The 20,194-nt window shown below is 39.7% G+C and overlaps 1 protein-coding gene across 2 annotated transcripts in view; it reads left to right on the forward strand.

Annotated features, from left to right (window-relative positions):
- Positions 1-16,410, forward strand: part of rusc1 (RUN and SH3 domain containing 1) — a 37,306-nt gene extending 20,896 nt beyond the window's left edge. Inside the window, exons 10-12 of one of the 2 annotated variants that reach the window (XM_054782914.1) lie at positions 1-131; positions 213-380; positions 8,060-16,410. The exon at positions 1-131 is cut by the window's left edge and continues 102 nt beyond it. In XM_054782914.1, coding sequence (XP_054638889.1) covers positions 1-131; positions 213-380; positions 8,060-8,225 — 465 coding nt within the window. In that variant the 3' untranslated portion in view covers positions 8,226-16,410. The remainder of the gene's footprint in view (positions 132-212; positions 381-8,059) is intronic. The other variant, XM_054782915.1, reaches the window with a different exon arrangement.
- Positions 16,411-20,194: the final 3,784 nt, after the last annotated feature.

The raw sequence follows: 20,194 nt of genomic DNA on the forward strand, positions 1-20,194 counted from the left end.
CACCAAGACCAGGAGGGCAGTGACTTTGTCCCGGTCAGCTCTGTCGCTCAGGTGCCCTGGGGTCTGGGTCGCCTCTTTGGTGCTACCCCCAAAAGCCCCAACAGTCCAGTGGGTCACGCTCCATCACCCAGGTGAGTTCCACAGTGCAGACTTCATTCCAGGGACGGTCAACTGAAGGAACAACTTTTACGTGACTGCAACCATCCATCCAGGCGGCCCTCTCAGTGGTTGGCTCCCAGTGTCACAGCGCTGACCCGAATGGTGAGCAGCACTTCTGTCCCGCTGTTAAGGAAGACGCTGGAACCACAGGGGGAGAGCGAGACCTCGTCTGAGAGAGCGCCTGACTCGCTGGAGATGATGGACAGACCCAAATCTCACAGGTACATTTACACGAGAGTTATTAAAGGAAAACTGCCCTTTTTTGGGAATTTTGTCCATCATCCACAATCCTTACATGAAACAACACACGTCTTTCCCAGTTAGAGTGTGGGAGCTAACCATGCACGTAATGGGACACACCTATTTAGACTATAAAGCTCTCTAAAAAACCTCCACCAAGGTTTTCTGGTTTTGCTGTGACCGTGCAGGTACTTCATGATAACATGTAATATTTACAGTATTGCCGTTTTTTAATCATTTTAAATATTACTGGAACTTTTTTCCTGGGCTCATTGATTTCACATAGCCCACAGATAGGAACTAACGCTACTTCAGTCAACAATAACAGCATAGAAAGCGTGTGTCAGTTTGCAACTACTAATCATGGCAGACTTTGTGAGAGCCGACAACCATGACTACTTTTGGACAAATGAGGATCCAGAATCTTATCTTTTTAAGCCTGAATATACGGAGGACGACCTACAGGTTTTAGAAGCTGAGCCCGCAAGGAGAAAGAGTGAAGCTTCTGAGCAGACGGGGGGGACGAGAGAGTCAGGGCTGCCATAACTTGGTGGTGTATGACGAGGAGGACATTGCTCCAAGATATTCCATCACAACAAATGAAGAATTGTTAGCGCGAACAAACCGTGCATTGAAACAAACTTTCCACCTACCCAAAATCAACTGTCCATGGAGTAAGTCACCATGATAATGATTCTGGTACATGGAGCACATAGCACATGATACCACAGATACAGTATATACTGTATACAGTCCATCTAGCTGTGTACAAACAAAACATGGAATGTGGGCTAATACTTTACAGGTAATTTGGTTGTCTATTCATAGTTGTTCATATGCTCGTACGTGTTTCCAAGTCAGTACAGACTGGTCTCCTGTTGCATTGTTTTGGAGTGGGCCCGTTACCTCTTGGTAGTGGCGTGAGGTACTGCGTCACTACGGCAGAAAAATAGTAGTATAATAGTAGTATAGTAGTATAGTATAGTATATAGTAATAGTAGTATAGAAATAGTATAGTATAGAAAAAATAATAACAATGGGCCTCATTCACGAAACGTTCTTACGCACAAATGTGTTCTTAAAGCCTTCTTACGAAGATTTTTGGCATTCACGAAACGTGTTCTAAGAACAAATTCCACGAATGCTCAGGAGGACTCTTACGCACAAGCAAAGCTTGCACTTTCAATGCGCAATCGCCCTCATGATGGATTTTGCAACCTGATCCCAAAAAATGTAGTGCAAATAAAATATCCCAACAATTATTTATCATCAAAACAACTAAAATATACTCCATGGATAAATATATATTCAAATCCCAATTCATCAAAAAAAAAAAAAAGTAGCTGGCTGGACGTGCGCTGCGCAGAGAGAGAATGTAAAGGGACCATTAGATTTATTTGCTGAAAGCCACGAATATTTGATGTCCCGCTTCAGGCTTCCCTCTCTGTTCTTGCAGGTGTTCAGGATCATCAGAATAACATTGCAATGAAACGTGGTGTGTCTATTGCGCACGGAGCACCCCCAGATAACGACATGCGCCCCCAGCCACGTCTTGAGCCAGAGCACGGGGCTGCTGTATTAATTAGGCAGCGTTTAATCAAATGTAACCACAGAAAAAATACATTGTCACACACAAACTATGCATTTTGACTTTATTTTTCCATCATGATTGTGTAAATATTTTCTAGAGTTTCCAAAATGGTTTGGTTTCTGATTGATGGCCCACCTCCCGTTTCCTCCAGATCCCTCCGGTGCAGTCCAATCTTTTTTTTTAGTCTATTTTAAGTCAAAACAGTTCTTTTTAACCTCTGCGGTGGTGCGTTTCTCCGTGGAAACGGCATTTATGTTTCCTGCAATGGTGCTCCATGCCGACACTTTTTGGATGGCCTGATGACCGGTGGATACACGTGAAAATAAGGTGGTCTTGTTTTCGCTCACTCCTTGTAAAAGCACCTCTATTTCAGTAGAATTGAACTTTTTCTTTTGTTTGTTGTCCAGCTGCTCCTCAGTCTTGCCCTTGCGCGTTGCCATCTCCGCCTCCAGCTGCCTGTTGCGCACGGCACATTTTTGCCCTTATATAGGAAATAATAGGCGGTGACCTATGCAAATTAGGGCTCACATGCACGGGCATCGCAGTTGGCATTCATTAACCTAAGAACACCGGTGCGAACGATTATCCCTACTTAAGAACGTGTCGTGAATGTGGCGCAGTTTCCAACCCGCGCCTTCTTAAGTACACTTCTTAAGAAGACTTTTAAGAAGATGTTCGTGAATGAGGCCCAATGTTGCTGTAGCTGGGTTTATGTACAGGTCAGTTATGTAAATAGAACATTGTTGGCGTTTTTTGGAGGATTTTTTTAGAGCTTTATAGTCGAAATAGGTGTGTCCCGTTATGTACATTGTTAGCTCCCAGATGCCAGCTGTTTTTCTCTCTTTAGAAGGCACAGAAAAGGGAGAGACGTGTGTGTTCATGTTTCTTCTAAGTGGATTGTGGCTGATAGGAAAAAAAAAAAAAAAAAGCAGTTTTCCCTTGAAGTTACTGTAACAAAAATCATTATATTTGGGCCTTTTGAACTCAAGTAAAAAACAAGTTAGTACAGTACACATAAAAACAAAGCTATGCTGCTACTTTAACACATTTTAATCGGGTAGAGATACAGTATAGACACAGTGGAATACCGTTAAGTCGACCAAGCTGTCTACAACCCGTTTATGGCGACCATGTCAACAAGACCTAGGCCTTTGCGCTTCAAATTTTGCAGCATGCTATTTTGTGGTATAGTATTAGTAAAAAAAATGCATATTTAAGCACATTTTGTAGCCTAAATTAAGCGTTTTCAAGCATACGACATTCGGAAGATGCATTCAAAGATGCTGTCATAATGTGTAGTATTCTACTACTAGTATTCTCATAATATAAACAAAAAATTACCTTCAACCTTTACTGGCTCCACTGTTAAAATCTGTATACCGTAAATGCCGGTGTATAAGCCGCACGGTGTATAAACCGCACATGTCCACGTCATAAAATGTCTGTGAGGACCAGGCAGCTCTTTATTTGACAGGAGCCAGTCATGAGCTATTAGTACACTCATAATGAGCTTGTCAACCCTTTGGAAATTGCAGGAGGTCATTATATAGAACAACATAACAGTCAGACTCATGGTGTCATCCAGCTAGGAACGCTTTATTAACACTAAATTCATCACATGGTAACTTAACACTCCAAACGTATATCTTTTAGAAATATACAAACATGTACCAAAACGAGTTTGAAAATGGAAAAAAAAAAACATTTTAAAGTTTTAAGGCATTGTGTCTGAGCAGCGTATTCATTGGGGCGCTGCAATGACGTCAGCTTCCCTCTGGGCTCTGAGCTCCATGTTTTCTGGCTCCGTCTGGTGGACAGAGGCAGCATTGCAACACCATCCACAGCACCATCCACCATTACGTTTTTATATTTTTGGGTATACCTCCTGATTCTGTTCATAATTTTCATGGACAGAATTTCTAAGCGCTGCCAGACGTCGAGGGAGTACAGTTCAGAGGCCTTAGGATCTCGTCTCTGCTATTTGCAGACAATGTGGTCCTGATGGCCTCATCGGGCTGTGACCTTCAGCGCTGACTGGGGCGGTTTGATCCGAGTGTGAAGCTTCTGGGATGAGACTCAGCACCTCTAAATCCGAGGCTGGATAAGGGTCGGAAAAGGGTGGATTGCTCCTTCCGGGTTGGGAATGAGGTCCTGCCCCAGGTGGAGGAGTTCAAGTATCTCGGGGTCTTGTTCACAAGTGAGGGCAGGTTGGAGGGTGAGGTCGATAGGCGGATCGGCGCAGCGTCTGCAGTAATGCGGTCGCTGTACCGGACCGTCATGGTGAAGAGAGAGCTGAGCAAGAAGGAAAAGCTCTCAATTTACTGGTCGATCTATGTTCCCACCCTCACTTATGGTGATGAGCTTTGGTTTGTTACCGAAAGAACGAGATTGCGGATACAAGCGGCTGAAATGAGTTTCCTCTGTAGGGTGACTGGTTTCACCCTAAGAGATAGGGTGAGGCGCTTAGTCTTCCGGGAGGAGCTCAGAGTAGCGCCTCTGCTGCTTCATAGCTTGGCATAGCATGGCTTCGAGAGGAGCCAGTTGAGGTGGCTCGGGCATCTACGTAGTCCGGATGCCTCCCAGACGCCTTCCTGGTGAGGTGTTCCGGGCATGCCCCGTGGCAGACCTAGGACACACTGGTAGGATTATGTCTCACAGCTGGCCTAGGAACGCCTTGGTGTCCTCACAATGGAGCTGGAGGAGGAAGTCTAGACTTCCCTACTGAGACTGCTGCCCCCGCGACCCCGGACCCGTGTAAGCGGAGGAAAATGGATGGATGGGAATACATTTGGAGTGTTAAGTTGCTGTGTGATGAAGTCAGTGTTAGTAAAGTGTTCTTAGTAAGATAACACTGAGTCATACTCTTATGTTTTTATAGTGTTATATACTGTATAATGACCTCCTGTGATTTCCAATGGGTTGACAAGCTGTGATTGCCTCCTGACAAAGAAAGAGCTACTCTTTCCTCACTGACTCAAGAGTGGCACAGTATTTAAACAATTAGTAGTAGTTCTGAAGTAAAGGTGATGTCACAAGATTTGAATTCAGCCATAAATTAGCCGCACCGCTGTATAAGCCGCACGGTTCAAAGTTGAAGAAAAAAGCAGTGGCTTATACACCAGAATTTACAGTATATAAAATAATAATATGTCACGGCCGGGAGTAGCCACTAGGAAAAGGGGGCGGATCCCAACGCAGAGAGATAGTCCAAAAAGATGATAACAAAGGTGTTTATTAACAAAAGGAGTCCCAGGAGGGGAAAAAGTACAACACAGGTCAAAAAGGTATGAAGACGATGGCACAAACAGAAAACGCTGTCAGCAGAAGGCTGACAGGGAAAAATACTAGAGTTAACTTAAGACACTGCAGGCAAAACTGAGCGGGAACAACCTCCGTGTAACTGAGGGTAGCACGATAGCGGGAACAACACGGGAGAGCCAGAAAGCGGGGAACAGGTGAGGAGCCGGACGAAGCGGTACAGGTTACAAGGAGTACAATCTGGCAACGGGTACTAGTTGCCGCTGGGTATAAGAAGGCTGCCTGATGATATTGCCTGCAGGTGTGTGCTGGGGACTCCACCCACACCGGCTGAAGCTGCACAGAGACAAAAACACACCAGGCGGCAGCAGAGCGACAAACACCATCGTAACAATAATATATTTTACAACTAAAGATGTAAATGACAACAATTATTGTGGCACCAAAATACCACATTTTTCTTAGCTCAATTGCTTCATTGTGCTAAATATCCTCAACTAACTACAGTCAAACCTGTCTTGGCGGCCACGTTTATAGAACGGCCACCTGCCTATAGCAGCCACTGAAAAATCCCCCGCAGCAAATTTACATGTTATAGACCCTGTGTATAGCAGTCACCTGTCCAACGCGGCTAGCGGCCACCCATTTTGTCTCCCTTGGTCAATATCTGACTGCATATAGCAGCTAAATTACCGACTCAAGTAGAAGCTTCATGCACGAAAAAGTTTTGTTTTTCAATCAATGAAGCCGTCGTGTGTAGACTTTAATTACTGAGTCCTAGCTCAGTCATAATCATTCACAAGATCCACACAAACTGTCAGTTGTTCCACATAAAAAAGCTGTCTTCTTTTGAGCTTGCTATTTCCTGGTCAAACATGTAACTTTAAGAGCATTTGCACCAAAACATTACCGCAAAGTAGGCTGGGAACAGGACGTGCGACGCTACAATAAAAAAAATAAAAAATACGCTAGCATGCATGCGGCAGCCGGAGCAAAACTGAGTTCTGAGTATTTTAGAATGTACTCACGTTATTTTTCATCAATCCTCATCTACAAATCCGTCAAAGTCCTCATCTTCTGTATTCGACACAAAAAAAGCCGTCTTCTTTTCCGTTCGCTACTAGTCTGTTAACTTGTCAGTGTTATTCAGCTCCGAAGCAAAGAAGGAATCTTCTCCTGTTGCTTCTGCCAACTTTACAGTATTTATTGAACGCGGCCACCAGACAGCAGCTCAGAACACACACATCTCTCAGCATCGTCTCTCCTTCCTGCTTGCCCACAAAGCAAAGGTTAAACAAGCCCCACTACATAGCTGTCCAGCCAATGCCTGTAAGAAATGACACCGTTTATTTCCTGGTGCACACTGGTCAATACTGTAATGCCGCTTGTTGTGGGGAAGGAGAGACTCACGTCGCCGATGCACTTGAATCGCTTTATTAACGCGGAGAACACTGCAGGTCTTTACATCCACGCCAACATAAACACACTTCCCAACTCTCTCGAAACTCACAGCTAGCTCTGAGCCTAGCTCTCCTGCTTGGGACACCCACCGTCACTTCCCGTCACTTCCTGATAAACTAAAGCTGTAATGAGGAAAAGGCTTCTTGAGGCGTCATCTGTACTTCTGTGAAGAAAGTGTCGGACGTTTCGCTCCTCATCCGAAGAGCTTCGTCAGCGAACTAATAAGTGCTGGTAGCTTAGGCCTTAAATACAGTAAGAGTGGGCGGAATTGGTGTGCCAACACCCTCCTCCTATTGGTTCGTTACACTAAGCCTGGGCGGAGTAGTGGTATAATCCTATCCTGTTATTAACACCTCCGATAAAAGGGGAAGTGTCGCTCCCTGAATAGGGTAAGAACGACTCTGATCCTGGCTCGTTAGCATCTGTAATGACACTGCCGTAAAAAAAGTAAAATATAAAAAACAAGCGTAAGACATTACTAGCACAGCTTTGATCTGTGGGTCGTGGATATATTCTATCAGTTATTATTAAGCCTGTAGCTTCCTTTTAGTAAGTACAAACCTTGGCTATGATTGCACTACATTGTCATGTAGACCTACAAAGTACACTTGGAAGAACAAGAGGTGAATAAATGTATTGCAACTGATGTGAAACTGATGAGGGGTAGGATTAAATAAGCTTTGCTTCTTCCTACTCCTTTTTGGACATGCAAAATTGTGAATTGTACTATGTGATGTGTTACTGTTTGACTCATGCATGTTCAGGATTAAAACCATGAACTATGATAATAACAAACCTAGTAGTGCTGTACAACTTTTATCAGCAGTTCGCAGTGCCCTCTACTGGTCAACATGATTATTTTTTCCCCCTTTTTTTTCCTTTTTTTCCCTCTACTGGTCAACATTCAAACTGGACACCAACCTGTCTATAGAGGCCACCTGTCTATAGCGGCCACTTTTGCAGACTCCCTCTAGTGGCCGCTAAAGACAAGTTTGACTGTACTAACATTTAAAGCACCAAAATAGGTTCAATTAATCACACTTTTCCTTTTCATCTAAATGTAATGATTTCTCTGCTCCAATATAGTATGTGTACACATAAAGCACTGACACCGGGCCCACTTCTGTCGTCTTTGTACTACATTTTGCCTTGTGCAGAAGTAATATTTTGGATTATTCATACAATATTGAAACAATACAAATGAATAAAAACAACGTAAATGATGATGTAAGGCCCTCATTCATTTTTATGCCACCACACATTTTATGGGTTTGTTTATTCTTGATGTCTTCCCATAAAATGTGGAATGATGTCATCGCCTGCCTTTCCTCCTTGCCTGTCGGCCCTCAGGTCGGTGCGAACGCTGTGCGACCACGCCGGGACGGGCTCGGAGCTCAGCTTCTGCAAGGGGGAGGAGCTGCTAGTCTTAGGGGGTGTTGACCAAGACTGGATCCGCTGTCGTCAGGGAGACAGAGAGGGGCTGGTACCTATTGGCTACACTTCGCTCATCATGTGACACCGTTAACTGCTGGGCGCCATGAATTAAAGATGAAAACAACAACAGAAATACATAAGCGGAAGAAAATATTCTTGGGCAAATGCTGAGAGGTTCTGATGAGGTTCCAGTACTCTTAAAGGGATGTTTCACCTCTGTTGTAAACCGATGGTGTCAAATAACGTAAGCCGTACCAGCTTGTTGTGAAATATCCCTTTAAGTGCACTTCCTGCGTTGTTCGCCTTCCTCAGCAGCTGCTGGTCGTAGGGGAATTAATCAGCAGCAGTAGGGGTGGGCGATAATGCACATTTTGGTATTGATCCGATACCAAGTTAATACAGGGCAGATACCCATACTGAAACGTTTTACTTGATATTGAATGATTTTGTGATTTTTGCCTTTAATTTGTTGATCCCGATTATGATCTGAATAAAACACTGGCAAAATCATATTTTTATCAACAATTTAACAATACAGTGTAAGACAATGTAACTATCAACTAAATAATACAAGTATGTCCTTTTATTATATACAATTGCTTGAGCCAAATAAAGTCAGTAGAACCAAATAAGTAAACAAATAAGCTATTGGCTCTCCTTCAAATCCAAACTTCTTAATTCACTGACTTCGTAAACAATACAGTATATCGATGTACAGTATAACTGTAGCAGAATTAGCAGATATGGAAAATATTTACTGGTACCGATCCGATACTGATACTGCCCATTGTATTGATATTTGGATGGATACGCCCACCCCTCGTCTTCAGGGTGTCAAAGCAGGGAGCGCATTGAGAGTACTGTCCCATGAGCTCCTGTTGTATACGTGATCATATAGTGAACTATAGCTGTGTGTACATCTGTGCAGTATTGACCTCTCACCCATCTCCTCCGCTGTTTGACATTTTACTGCTCTATTTGACTGTATAAATACTATACATACATATAAATATATATATATAATATATAAAAAGTGAGATTGATATTATATTAAGAGGCAAAAGAGCGAACTGGTCGCGGAACACTACGGCGACAATACAGGCGGGATTCATTCTCTCAACATTTGAGTGGCGGTCATACAAATAAAGGTGTACGTGTTTGCGATATCCGATATCTTCCTTCCCGCGTGCGTGCTTCATGTATTGCCATTGTCTTGAAATAGCTTCCAAATTTGGAGTGCATCCTCAAATAGTGGCCCCTGCTCTTTGGACGCCGCACCTCAATTCATCACCACTCGACGGCGCACCTTGAATAGACGTCTCTTCGGTTCGGTTTGGTACGCATAGAAATGTCACAGCAGCGTTACGGTGCTCAAGACTCCAGTGAGTGAGTTAACGTAAATAAAGAAGAAAACAAGATACACGTCTTGAAATCCTCGATTTTTTTAGCTGAATTGCGACAACAACTAGCACACGATCAACATCACCTAATGAATTAAAACCAACAACAAGTAAAACACACATCCACGTGCTCTTACATAGGGATGGGTACCAAATTCGGCACTTTTTGTAGGCAACCAACCGAATTTCACATAAAAGGTACCACGTTTGGGCACCTAAACGGCACTCTCCTAACAACATTCAATTCACAAGAGAAGAAGACCAAGCCAGACGGAGGGGGCGACCTTTACACCAACAAGGAGACAAATCAAAGGTTCAGAAGCTGAAATAAGTCAGTTTTAAGTGCGTGTATGGATACAATAAAACCTACCTGTTTAATATGTGTCAATGTGGAAGAAGACACTTTTAATACGAGTAGAAACGCATCAAACAGATGTATTTTAACACCAAAACTTGATTTTGTACTCACAAATGAATTCAATTGGAGTGAAAATCATACGGGTGTATTTAGTTAGTCAGTAATAAGCATACAACAACAAGAACACGCCAGTAGATGGTAGTAAAAGTATGTGAGAACATTCACAAGCAACATCTTTCATCACCTTATTTAGTAACGTGAGCCTGGACTGTCCATAAAAAACATTTGAGATGTCAGTGACATCGAATGAATCCAGCAATTACAAGTAATTCACTGCTAGAAGAATAGCAAAGTCAGTCTACCACAGTTGCAGTTTCTTTGTTTGCCTCTCAGGGGCACCACAACCGCAAGAACCAAAGCAGGTGTCTTTTAAACACACATTCAAACATTACCCACAACACCAAAGAGCTGTAGAAAGTTATATTAGTTAGACCGGCCACACAGCAAATAGCGTGTACTGTAGCTTTGTCTTCTTCGACACACAAAGCCATCCAGTGACTACAATTAGGGCCACATTGCGAAAAAAAAACCCATCTGAGATTTTGACATTAAAGTCGTAAAGTTGCGAGGATAAAGTCGTAACTTTACTAGAAAAAAGTCGTAAATTTATGACAATAAAGTATGATAAAAAAACGCAATGTTCCGAAAAAAAAGTTGCAAATTTCTGAGAATAAAGTGCGAGAAAAAAAGTTTTACATTTCTGAGAATAAAGTGCGAGAAAAAAAGTTGTAATATTACGATAGTAAAGTCATAAATTTACAAGAATAAAGTCGTACATTTACGAGAAAAAAAGTTGTAATATTACGATAATAAAGTTGTAAATTTACAAAAATAAAGTCGTAACATTATGAGAACAAAATTGTAACATTACGAGAAAAAAAGTCTTAGTGTTACAAGAATAAAGTCCTAAATTTACGAGAAAAACAGTTGCAATACTACGAGAATAAAATGGTACATTTACAAGAATAAAGTTGTAATATTACGAGAAAAAAAGTCATAATATTTGAAGAATAAATGCCTGTTACAAATGTTTTTGGAGTTTTGGAGAATAAAGTCATAATATAATGTGTCAGAGGGAAAATAGAGCATAGTTCTTCAGGAACTTCAGGCAAGCTTTTATTTATAACGTGGCAGCAAAACAGCAGTTGAGCACAGACGGATTAGCATGTCTAACCCTTCTCACTTCCGCCTCCCTTACCCCGCCCCCTCCACATGCCCAAGGCCAAAGGTCCCAGGCATTGCCTGAGACAGCTATGAAAAGGGGGAATTTACGTGACCTTTGGCCTCAGGCAAAGGAAATATTTCGACTTTTTTTCTCGTAAATTTCCGACTTTATTCTAGTAAATGTACAACTTTTTTTTCTCATAAATCGACATCGTTATTCTGGAAATCTCAGATTATATATTTTTGTCAATGTGGCCCTAATACTCCGTCGTCGTGTTTACAGTACTTCAATTTGTAAAATATTATACCTTTTATGATATTTTTGCTCCATCCTCTTTTGCTCATTTGTTTTCAACTTACCTGTCCTCCAAGGACCCCCATAACACAATTTTTCCAGTGGGGAAAGGAACAGAAGTAGTGTACATAGAGAGGGTTCTAATTGTAGGTAAGGCTTTTCATGTTGAAGACATTTGTGAAACAACTGGGACGTTACGATGCAAACAGATGGATGTTGTTTTGATATATTTGTTAAAGGTTGTAAATGTATTAAATTGGGGGAAAAATTAAATTAGTAAATTAGCATTTAATACCACATAAACACACACAAAAGTACCGAATATTGGTATTGTGTGGGAATTGGTACCGTATCTGTTCCAAGGTGAAAGGTACCCATCCCTAGTCTTACAGCTGAGCAGCGAGCGCTAACCTGAATCCTAGAGACTTGTCGCTCAGATCTTAATCAAGGTCATGCTTAGAAAAGTGCCTCAAAGTACTTTGTGAGTGGCTTACTACTTGAAAAACGAAATGTTGGCGAGCTATCGTAAGGGAATAGTTAGTTCCGCTTGTAACTGCACTGCTCATTGGACTCATTGGACCTAAGAATTTAAGCACACTGCTAATTTATGGCAGTCACACGTTCCAGCTGTCAATGTAACACTCGTTACCACTCATCAACAAACTAGCGGTAACCCCACGACACAAATAAATCAATAAATAAAAGAATGAATACCTACTTGTAGTACTCCAGTAAATCAAGCTGTCCTGGGCCACTATTTGAAGAAGTACGGTTGAACCTTTTGAGGATAACAACTGGCTATCTTTAGCTAAATCTTCCTACTGGTAAAAAAAAAAACAAAAAACAAAAAAAAACACACACACACACACAGGCTGTGTCTCAAATGGAGTACTTCCATCAGTACACTTCAGTGAGTGTACTGCACACTCACTATTTGGAGGCATGTTGAGTGCACTGCATTTTGCCGCACCCAGCGTTTCCCATACATTCATTTACAGTACTTGTCAAGCAGGAGGTGTCAGAAAAGTTACCACAGGGATAACTGGCTCGTGGCGGCCAAGCGTTCACAGCGACGTCGCTTTTCGATCCTTCGATGTCGGCTCTTCCTATCATTGTGAAGCAGAATTCACAGTGTTGGATTGTTCACCCACTAAGAGGGAACGTGAGACAGGTTAGTTTTACCCGACTGATGATGTGTTGTTGAAATAGTAATCCTCCGCCACAAAAAGATCTAGCGCAACCTTTTTTTTTTTTTTTTTAGATTCACCGCTACCCTCATAAACACAGCATAACGGGACTTGTCTCTGTAGTTTGTCGTTACAACTCTCTACAGTAGATGGCATTGTAACGTCTCATACACGCATACACAACTGACCTGGCCACCTTTTATAGTGAGGTATTACTTGTAGATCATCAGGGGTGTCCAATGTGCAACCTGTGCCTGTTTTTAAAAAAAAAAAATTTAAATTATTGGCCCGTGGCACATTCTGAAAATATCATTTGACAAGAAAACAAACAAAAAAATTAATAAATGTTCAAAGCAGCAGTAATTCTACAAGAATAAAGTCCAAATATGAAGAGAAAAAAAAAAGAAAAAGAAACATTTTTTTAACGAGAATAATTACGAAGAATAATTGTGAGGAAAAAATAACTAATAATAATAACTAATAATTTTAGTAGCATAATAAGACAGGGGTTTTTTAAGTCGTAATATTATGAGACACTATGACGGAGTATTAGGGCCACATTGGGAAAAAAAATCTCAGATTTTGAGAATAAAGTCGTACATTTATGAGAAAAACAGTTCTAAATTTACAAGAGTAAAGTTGTACATTTACGAGGAAAAAAGAAAAAAGGTCGTAATGAGAATACCTTTGTAAATTTAGGAGAATAAAGTGGTAAATTTAGGAGAATAAAGTGGTAATATTGCAGTACGTGTCATGGCTTTTATGAGAATAAAGTCGTAGTCTAACAAGACAAAAAAGTCGCAATATTTATGAGAATAAATGCAGAATATTCCGAAGAAAAATAATGTCGTTTTAGTAGCTTAGAGTTTAAATATTAAAGAAAAAAAAATTTGGGGGTGTAATATGAGAAACAAAACAAAAAGTTGTCATTTTTGGAAAATTAGGTTGGGGGAAAAATGTATAATTTGGGAATAAAGTCAAAATATTATGGGAATAAAATTCATTACATAAAAAAAAAATTGAAAAAAGCAAATTTGATGCAAATAAGAGGCTTTTTCACCAATGTGACAAAGCTGAGATGAAAGTATATAACTTTTTAGCATATCTATAAAATAACAACGTGGCAAAGTTGCATCCTTTCATCTTCCACTAGGTGGCCCTCGTAGGAAAGAGTTTGGACACCCGTTTGTTAGACGGTACAATGAGGTGTGCCTCGTGTTCTGTTATTAAATGAGCGTTAAAAGCATGTTGCGCATTTCTTATGACGCTCCATTTACCCGTCCACACACAAACACCGAGCCGGAGTTTTGCGTCACACGGCGTACTTGTCCGCGTGAACCCGCTTAAGCGCTCCAAATACGAAGCCAAAGTACGGAAGTGCGCCAATTGAGACACAAGCAGTCTTTTAAGTTTGCTCAACACTATCTGACCTGAATGCAGCAATGTATGTAATGATTATAATAATAATAATAATAATATTGGCTGGTCATGTCCTTGTACCTTTTGCATTGACCCTTTTGACTCTTAACCCCGCCATGTTCATCGCTATAATTAACGCCAGTGGTAGTAGAAGTGGTTGTGTGGTGGTGGCAGTGATCTGTTCATACACAGTACTTTTGCTTTGTGTCATCTGCTTAGTGATCCTTCTACTTCTCGAGGCTGTGTGTTGGCCAGAATTGCACGTGTGCGACATTGACCTGTACAGTACAGTACCTCTCCTTTGCTAGAAAAGCATCCGTCCGAGGCCGTCGCTGCTGAGCTGGAGTTGAATGTTTCTTATTTTTACTGATCCAATCAGCTATCAGGGATGTTTTTGTGTGGTGTAGCATTACTGTCACTATGGCAACAGTAGCATACATTACGTTAGACCGGTGCTCACCACTGATGACTCATGTGGTCGCCATCAAGGAAACAATCCGTGCACATTTTTATTTTCAATGACCACAATGCATTTGTTTGCACGCTTTTAATTTGTTGGATGTACTATTTATTTATTTATTTATTTATTTTGTTTTTGAGAGGAATCACTTGTGGAGCGAGTGTGTGTTCATGTGTCAGGGGAAGCACATCCTGGACTTTCACTTGTGTGGAAGTGTGTGTGTGTGTGTGTGTGTGGAAGTGGGCGTGTAGTGTTCAGTATAGCTTCCTCCTTTCCTCCTCTTCCTCCTCTCTGGTGTCATGTAGCCCGTAGACATGCCCCGTGTCCTGTTAGGATAATTGCATAATAGTGTCACTAGTCACTGTCCACTTCCTGCATGTGCTTGTTTGTAAATACACCAAATAAAACCATCAGTATGAACCAAAGCTCTTAGTCGTGTCATTTTCTTTGAGGCTACCGTGTGAACTCAATGACAACAACTTGCTTGTATTCAAAAACTGCAGGATGTGAATTCAATATATACATACAAAGTTTTGTCATCCATCCATTCATCCATTTTCTATACTGCTTCTCCTCATTAGGGTCGCGGGGCATGCTGGAGCCTATCCCAGCTGATAGGCGGGGTACACCCTGGTTGTGTCATAACAATCAGAAAAGAAATCTACCAAAACATGTTTGAAACAAAAAAAAATGTGATGGTTATTTATTTGGCAAACACAGTGGTGTGAAAAAGTGTTTGCCCTCCTTCCTGATTTCTTATGTTTTTGCATGTCTGTCACATTTAAATGTTTCAGATCATCAAACAAATGTAAATATTAGTCAATGACAACACAACTGAACACAAAATGCAGTTTTTAAATTAAACTTTTTATTATTAAGAGAGGAACACATCCAAACCTACATGGCCCTGTGTGAAAAAGTGATTGCCCCCCTGTTAAAACATAACAGATTCATTGAGATCTATCTATCTGGAAAAGGTTACCCTAAGAGGTCACAAAAGACCCCACAACAACATCCAAAGCATTGCACTTGCCTCAGTTGAGGTCAGTGTTCATGACTCCACCATAAGAAAGACACTGGGCAAAAACGGCCTGCATGGCAGAGTTCCAAGACCAAAACCACTGCTGAACAAAAACAACATTAAGGCTTGTCTCAATTTTGCCAGAAAACATCTTGATGATCCCCAAGACCTTTGGGAAAATACTCTGTGGTCTGACGAGACAAAAGTTGAACTTTTTGGAAGGTGTGTGTCCCATTACATCTGGCGTAAAAGTGTAAAAGAAATAAAAAGACCATCATACCAACAGTAAAATATGGTGGTGGTAGCGTGATGGTCTGGGCTGTATTGCTGCTTCAGGACCTGGAAAACTTGCTGTGATAAATGGAACCATGAATTCTGCTGTCTACCAAAAAATGCTGAAGGAGAATGTCCGGCCATCTGATGGGGACCTCAAGCTGAAACCAACTTGGGTTCTGCAGCAGGACAATGATCCAAAACACACCAGCAAGTCCACCTCTGAATGGCTGAAGAAAAACAAAATGAAGACTTTGGAGTGGCCTAGTCCAAGTCCTGACCTGAATCCTATTGAGATGCTGTGGCATGACCTTAACAATAAAAAGTTTAATTTAAAACTGCCTTTTGTGTTCAGTTGTGTTGTCATTGACTAATATTTGAATTAGTTAGATTTTTAACATTTAAGTGTGACAAACGTACAAAAAAATAAATAAATGTGGAAGGGGGCAATCTTTTTCACACCACTGAAAATGTCTTTTTCACAAATAATATTAGAAAATAATAAGTAAGATATAATATCAGAGCTTGAGGTGTCTTTTCTGTTTCGGAATTCAAATAAGTAATTAAAAGAATAATGTGTTAAAATCAATGTTGCTGCCAGCGACTGACACATCTCAGGGCCTAACAATAATAATACTAATAATAAATATTGATTGAAGTTTATTTTATGGAACTATTTTTTAAAATAGTATTTCTAATTATAATTAAAATCCTTATAATAACCCTCAAACGTGCTGGCCTTTAAAGGGTTAAAAACCACAAAAATACAGTGTGGACAGCATTGAACAAATTGATGTCGGAGAAAACCGAAAACTATCACGTTGTGGTTATTTATTTGGCAAGGAAATGTCACTTTTGACAAATAATAATTCATAATAATAAATGTAAAAAAATAGATCATTTTAATTGTATTAATACGATATTTTTTTTAATAATTTGACATCTTAATGAAGCAATAATAATGTGCTTTACTTGTTTCTCTGGGGTTTTAATGTTTTAGAGGGAATTGGGGGGTAAAACAGTACATTTTTAGCAATGTATGGGAATTTGGTGGTGGTCTAACACTGTACATCGATTCCCAACCACTGTGCCGCAGCACATCAGTGTGCCTTCAAAGATCATCACCGATTGACACAGATGTGGACTTCAAGTCGTTCATTCTTTGAGTATGACGTGGGCCAACGCAAAACCAGCTGGGAGCCGCAAATGGCTCCTGGACCACACTTTGGACACCACTGCTGGACCACTTAGTTTGATTATTTTCCAGCCATTTTTCTTGTGGCAAATGAAGATATGTGAGATTTGGATGTTCATTTTAAAAACATTTCAGGATTGTCATCTGTGGTCCTTAAATTAGCCTAAAATGAAAACACTACACAAAAATTGACACTTTTTTTCGTAATGAAAAAAAATGTCCTCATGAAAAAAGCCATTTTAGATCCCACATTTATGTTAACATACACTAATTCAATCCTTTATGCCAGGGGTGTCCAAAGTGCAGCCTGGGGGCCATTTGTGGTGCACTGCTGTTTTTTTAATTGGCCTGCAGCACATTCTAAAAAATGTATTTAAGCAACAACGGAAAAACAGCAGTGATTTTACAGCAGAGTCAAAACATGACGAGAGAAAAGTTGTAAAGTCAAAAAGTCGCATCACTTTGAGGAAAAATAACATCATTTTATTAGCATCAATGTGAAATATTAAAAATGTAAAGATTTTTAATTTTTTGAATAGATTCATGAAAACAAAAATTTACATTTTTAGAAAATTTGGTTGGGGAAAAGGTTATAATATTATGATAGTATGGTCAAAATATTCTGGGAGTAAAGTCATGATCTTACGAGAAGAAAAGTTCCAAGAAGAAAGTTGAAGTGGTTGGAAAATTAAATCAAAGAAAACAGCATAAATGGAAAAATTTAATTCTACAAGAATAAAGTGGAAATATTAACAGAAAAAAGGAAAATTTTAACATGAAAAAGGTCACAACTTTACAAGAATAAAGTAATAATATAATAATATTATGAGGAAAAATAACATTATTTTAGTAGCACACAGATGAAATATTTTAAAAATATTTTTGAAATGTTGAATATGAAAAACAAAACAAACTGAAGTTGGGGAAAAAGTTATAATGTGGGAATAAAGTCCAAATATTACAATAAAGTATAATATTACAAGAACTGAATTTTCATGAAGAAAGTTTAAAGATTTGGAAAAATTTTAAAAACAACAGTAAAGTTAATACTAATAATAGCCTTTTTCACCTACTGTATATCACAAAGCTGAGATAGAGTTTTTATCTTGAAATACAGGATGTACAACTTCTTAGCATATCTATACAAAATATCAAAGTGGCCCTTGCATCCTTTCACAGGAAAAAGTTTGGACACCCCTACTTCATGTTAAGATTTCAATTTGGACAACTGGTGTGCTACTTTTACCCTTTCAAAGCATGCAGCACAATTTCACACCGTTTACTGCAGGCGTGTCCGAAGTGTGGCCTGCGGTCATTTGTGGCTGGCGGGTCATTTTTTATTGGCCTACGGCACATTTTCAAGAATCCGATTATAATAGAGGGAAACGGGTTAAAAACCCAAAATATCATAAACAGAATTAATACTTGATATGCATATATGTCAGACTGAAGCACTGTAGTTTAAAAGATTGACTTGCTTAAAGTGGAAAAAAACATGATGTGTATAGCAGTTTTACATATTATTCATGCTTAAGATGTTTATGTTTTACATCTGAGACTAGAAAAATAATGCATGAAAATCAGTACTGTTGCCAATCCTTTACACAACTCACAGCCAAATAATATAATAATAAGCAAATACTCATTGAAATGGAGTTTTTTTCAATAAAAACTGGAGTGGCTGTAAACATAAAATGGCCTTTAAAGGGTTAAAAAACACAAAAATACAATTCATATTGGATATGTATAGTTCAGGCCAAAGTTTATTAAAAGATTGATTTGTTTATATATTTGTGGAATAAAAATGTTATATTTTGGGAAGCCAACATTTCTTTTGTCGTTAGGTTCAGATGTGTGAGTAAATGTTAACGGGTTTTGGGTTTTTTTTGGAGAAGTTTCACATGCTGACATCAAAAACGTGTAATATGCATTCCGGACCAGTAGTTGGCGATGTCGACTTGCGTGTCATAAAACTCCACGACACGCATGCGCAGCTCCTGTGTTGTCTTTCTGGGGGCGAATTTCAACCCCCTTTCATCGTTTTCGTGACATTTGAATAAACATTTTGGTAAGTAACCTGACTCAATTTGATACACGAGCGATGTAATAAAAGTTCACTTGAGAAGAAGAAGCGGAGAAGCGTTGTAAAGCACAAACGATGTTACAGCGCCGTTTTCCGCCATGATTGTTGGAACTGTGACGTACTCGCATTTTCGGGGATGGCCGGGCCGATCCAAGTATCGAGACCAGCGGGTAATATCAGCATCGGATTGATACTAGCGCGAAGTGGTCGATATTTTACACTTCTCATCTCGTCTATTACATTATATTGCGATATTTACATGCTGTTAAATTGTCCACAAACAATTTTGTTGATAAAAATGTATATATTTTTTGTTTGCCGATTATAATCATGATCAACAAATAAAAGGCAAATTAAATTCAAGGATACCGAAACGTTTCAAGCATTGATGATATCATCGTCTAATTTGCATAATTTGCAAATTTGCAAAACTTTTCAAATGCTAATGTTTGTGAGTCGATATTATGTCTTATTTTCTTACTGTCAACTATGTTGCATAATATAAGTGTAAAGGTGAGTATAGGGGTGTTATTTCATACCTAATAGTGTTAAAACCTGCATTTAGAAGGCGATAAACAGGTTTTCTGTGCTCTAACTACGAAAATATTCTGTTTATAAATAAGGAATCCTACTTTGCGGGAATTCACTTATCACAGTTGGGAACTGGGTACCAATTAACCGCGATTAATAAGGAATGACTGTATGGGAAACACTGATATACTATTTTTAAATATCAACTTCAGGGTTTTCCCGTCAGTGAAAGACATACAGTGGTGTGAAAAAGTCTTTGCCCCCTTCCTTCCCCTTTCTTATTTTTTTGCATGGTTGTCACACTTAAATGTTTGAGATCATCAAACACATGTAAATATTAGTCAATGACAACACAACTGAACACAAAATGCAATTTTTACATGAAACGTTTTATTATTAAGGGAGAAAAAAATCCAAACCTACATGGTCCTGTGTGAAAAAGTGATTGTCCCCTAAACCTAATAAGTGGTTGGCACGGGTAGAAATTGCCAAAATCCAGTGGAAGCAATTTGTTGCTTGTAGATTTTAACTTTACAAGCAAATTGCTCATCTAAGAAGCAATTTTCAGGCAAAAAAAATCTTGCACGTCATGATCATTGATGTAT

This window comes from Dunckerocampus dactyliophorus, chromosome 7 (genome assembly GCF_027744805.1).
Source record: "Dunckerocampus dactyliophorus isolate RoL2022-P2 chromosome 7, RoL_Ddac_1.1, whole genome shotgun sequence".
NCBI classification, from domain to species: Eukaryota; Metazoa; Chordata; class Actinopteri; order Syngnathiformes; family Syngnathidae; genus Dunckerocampus; species Dunckerocampus dactyliophorus.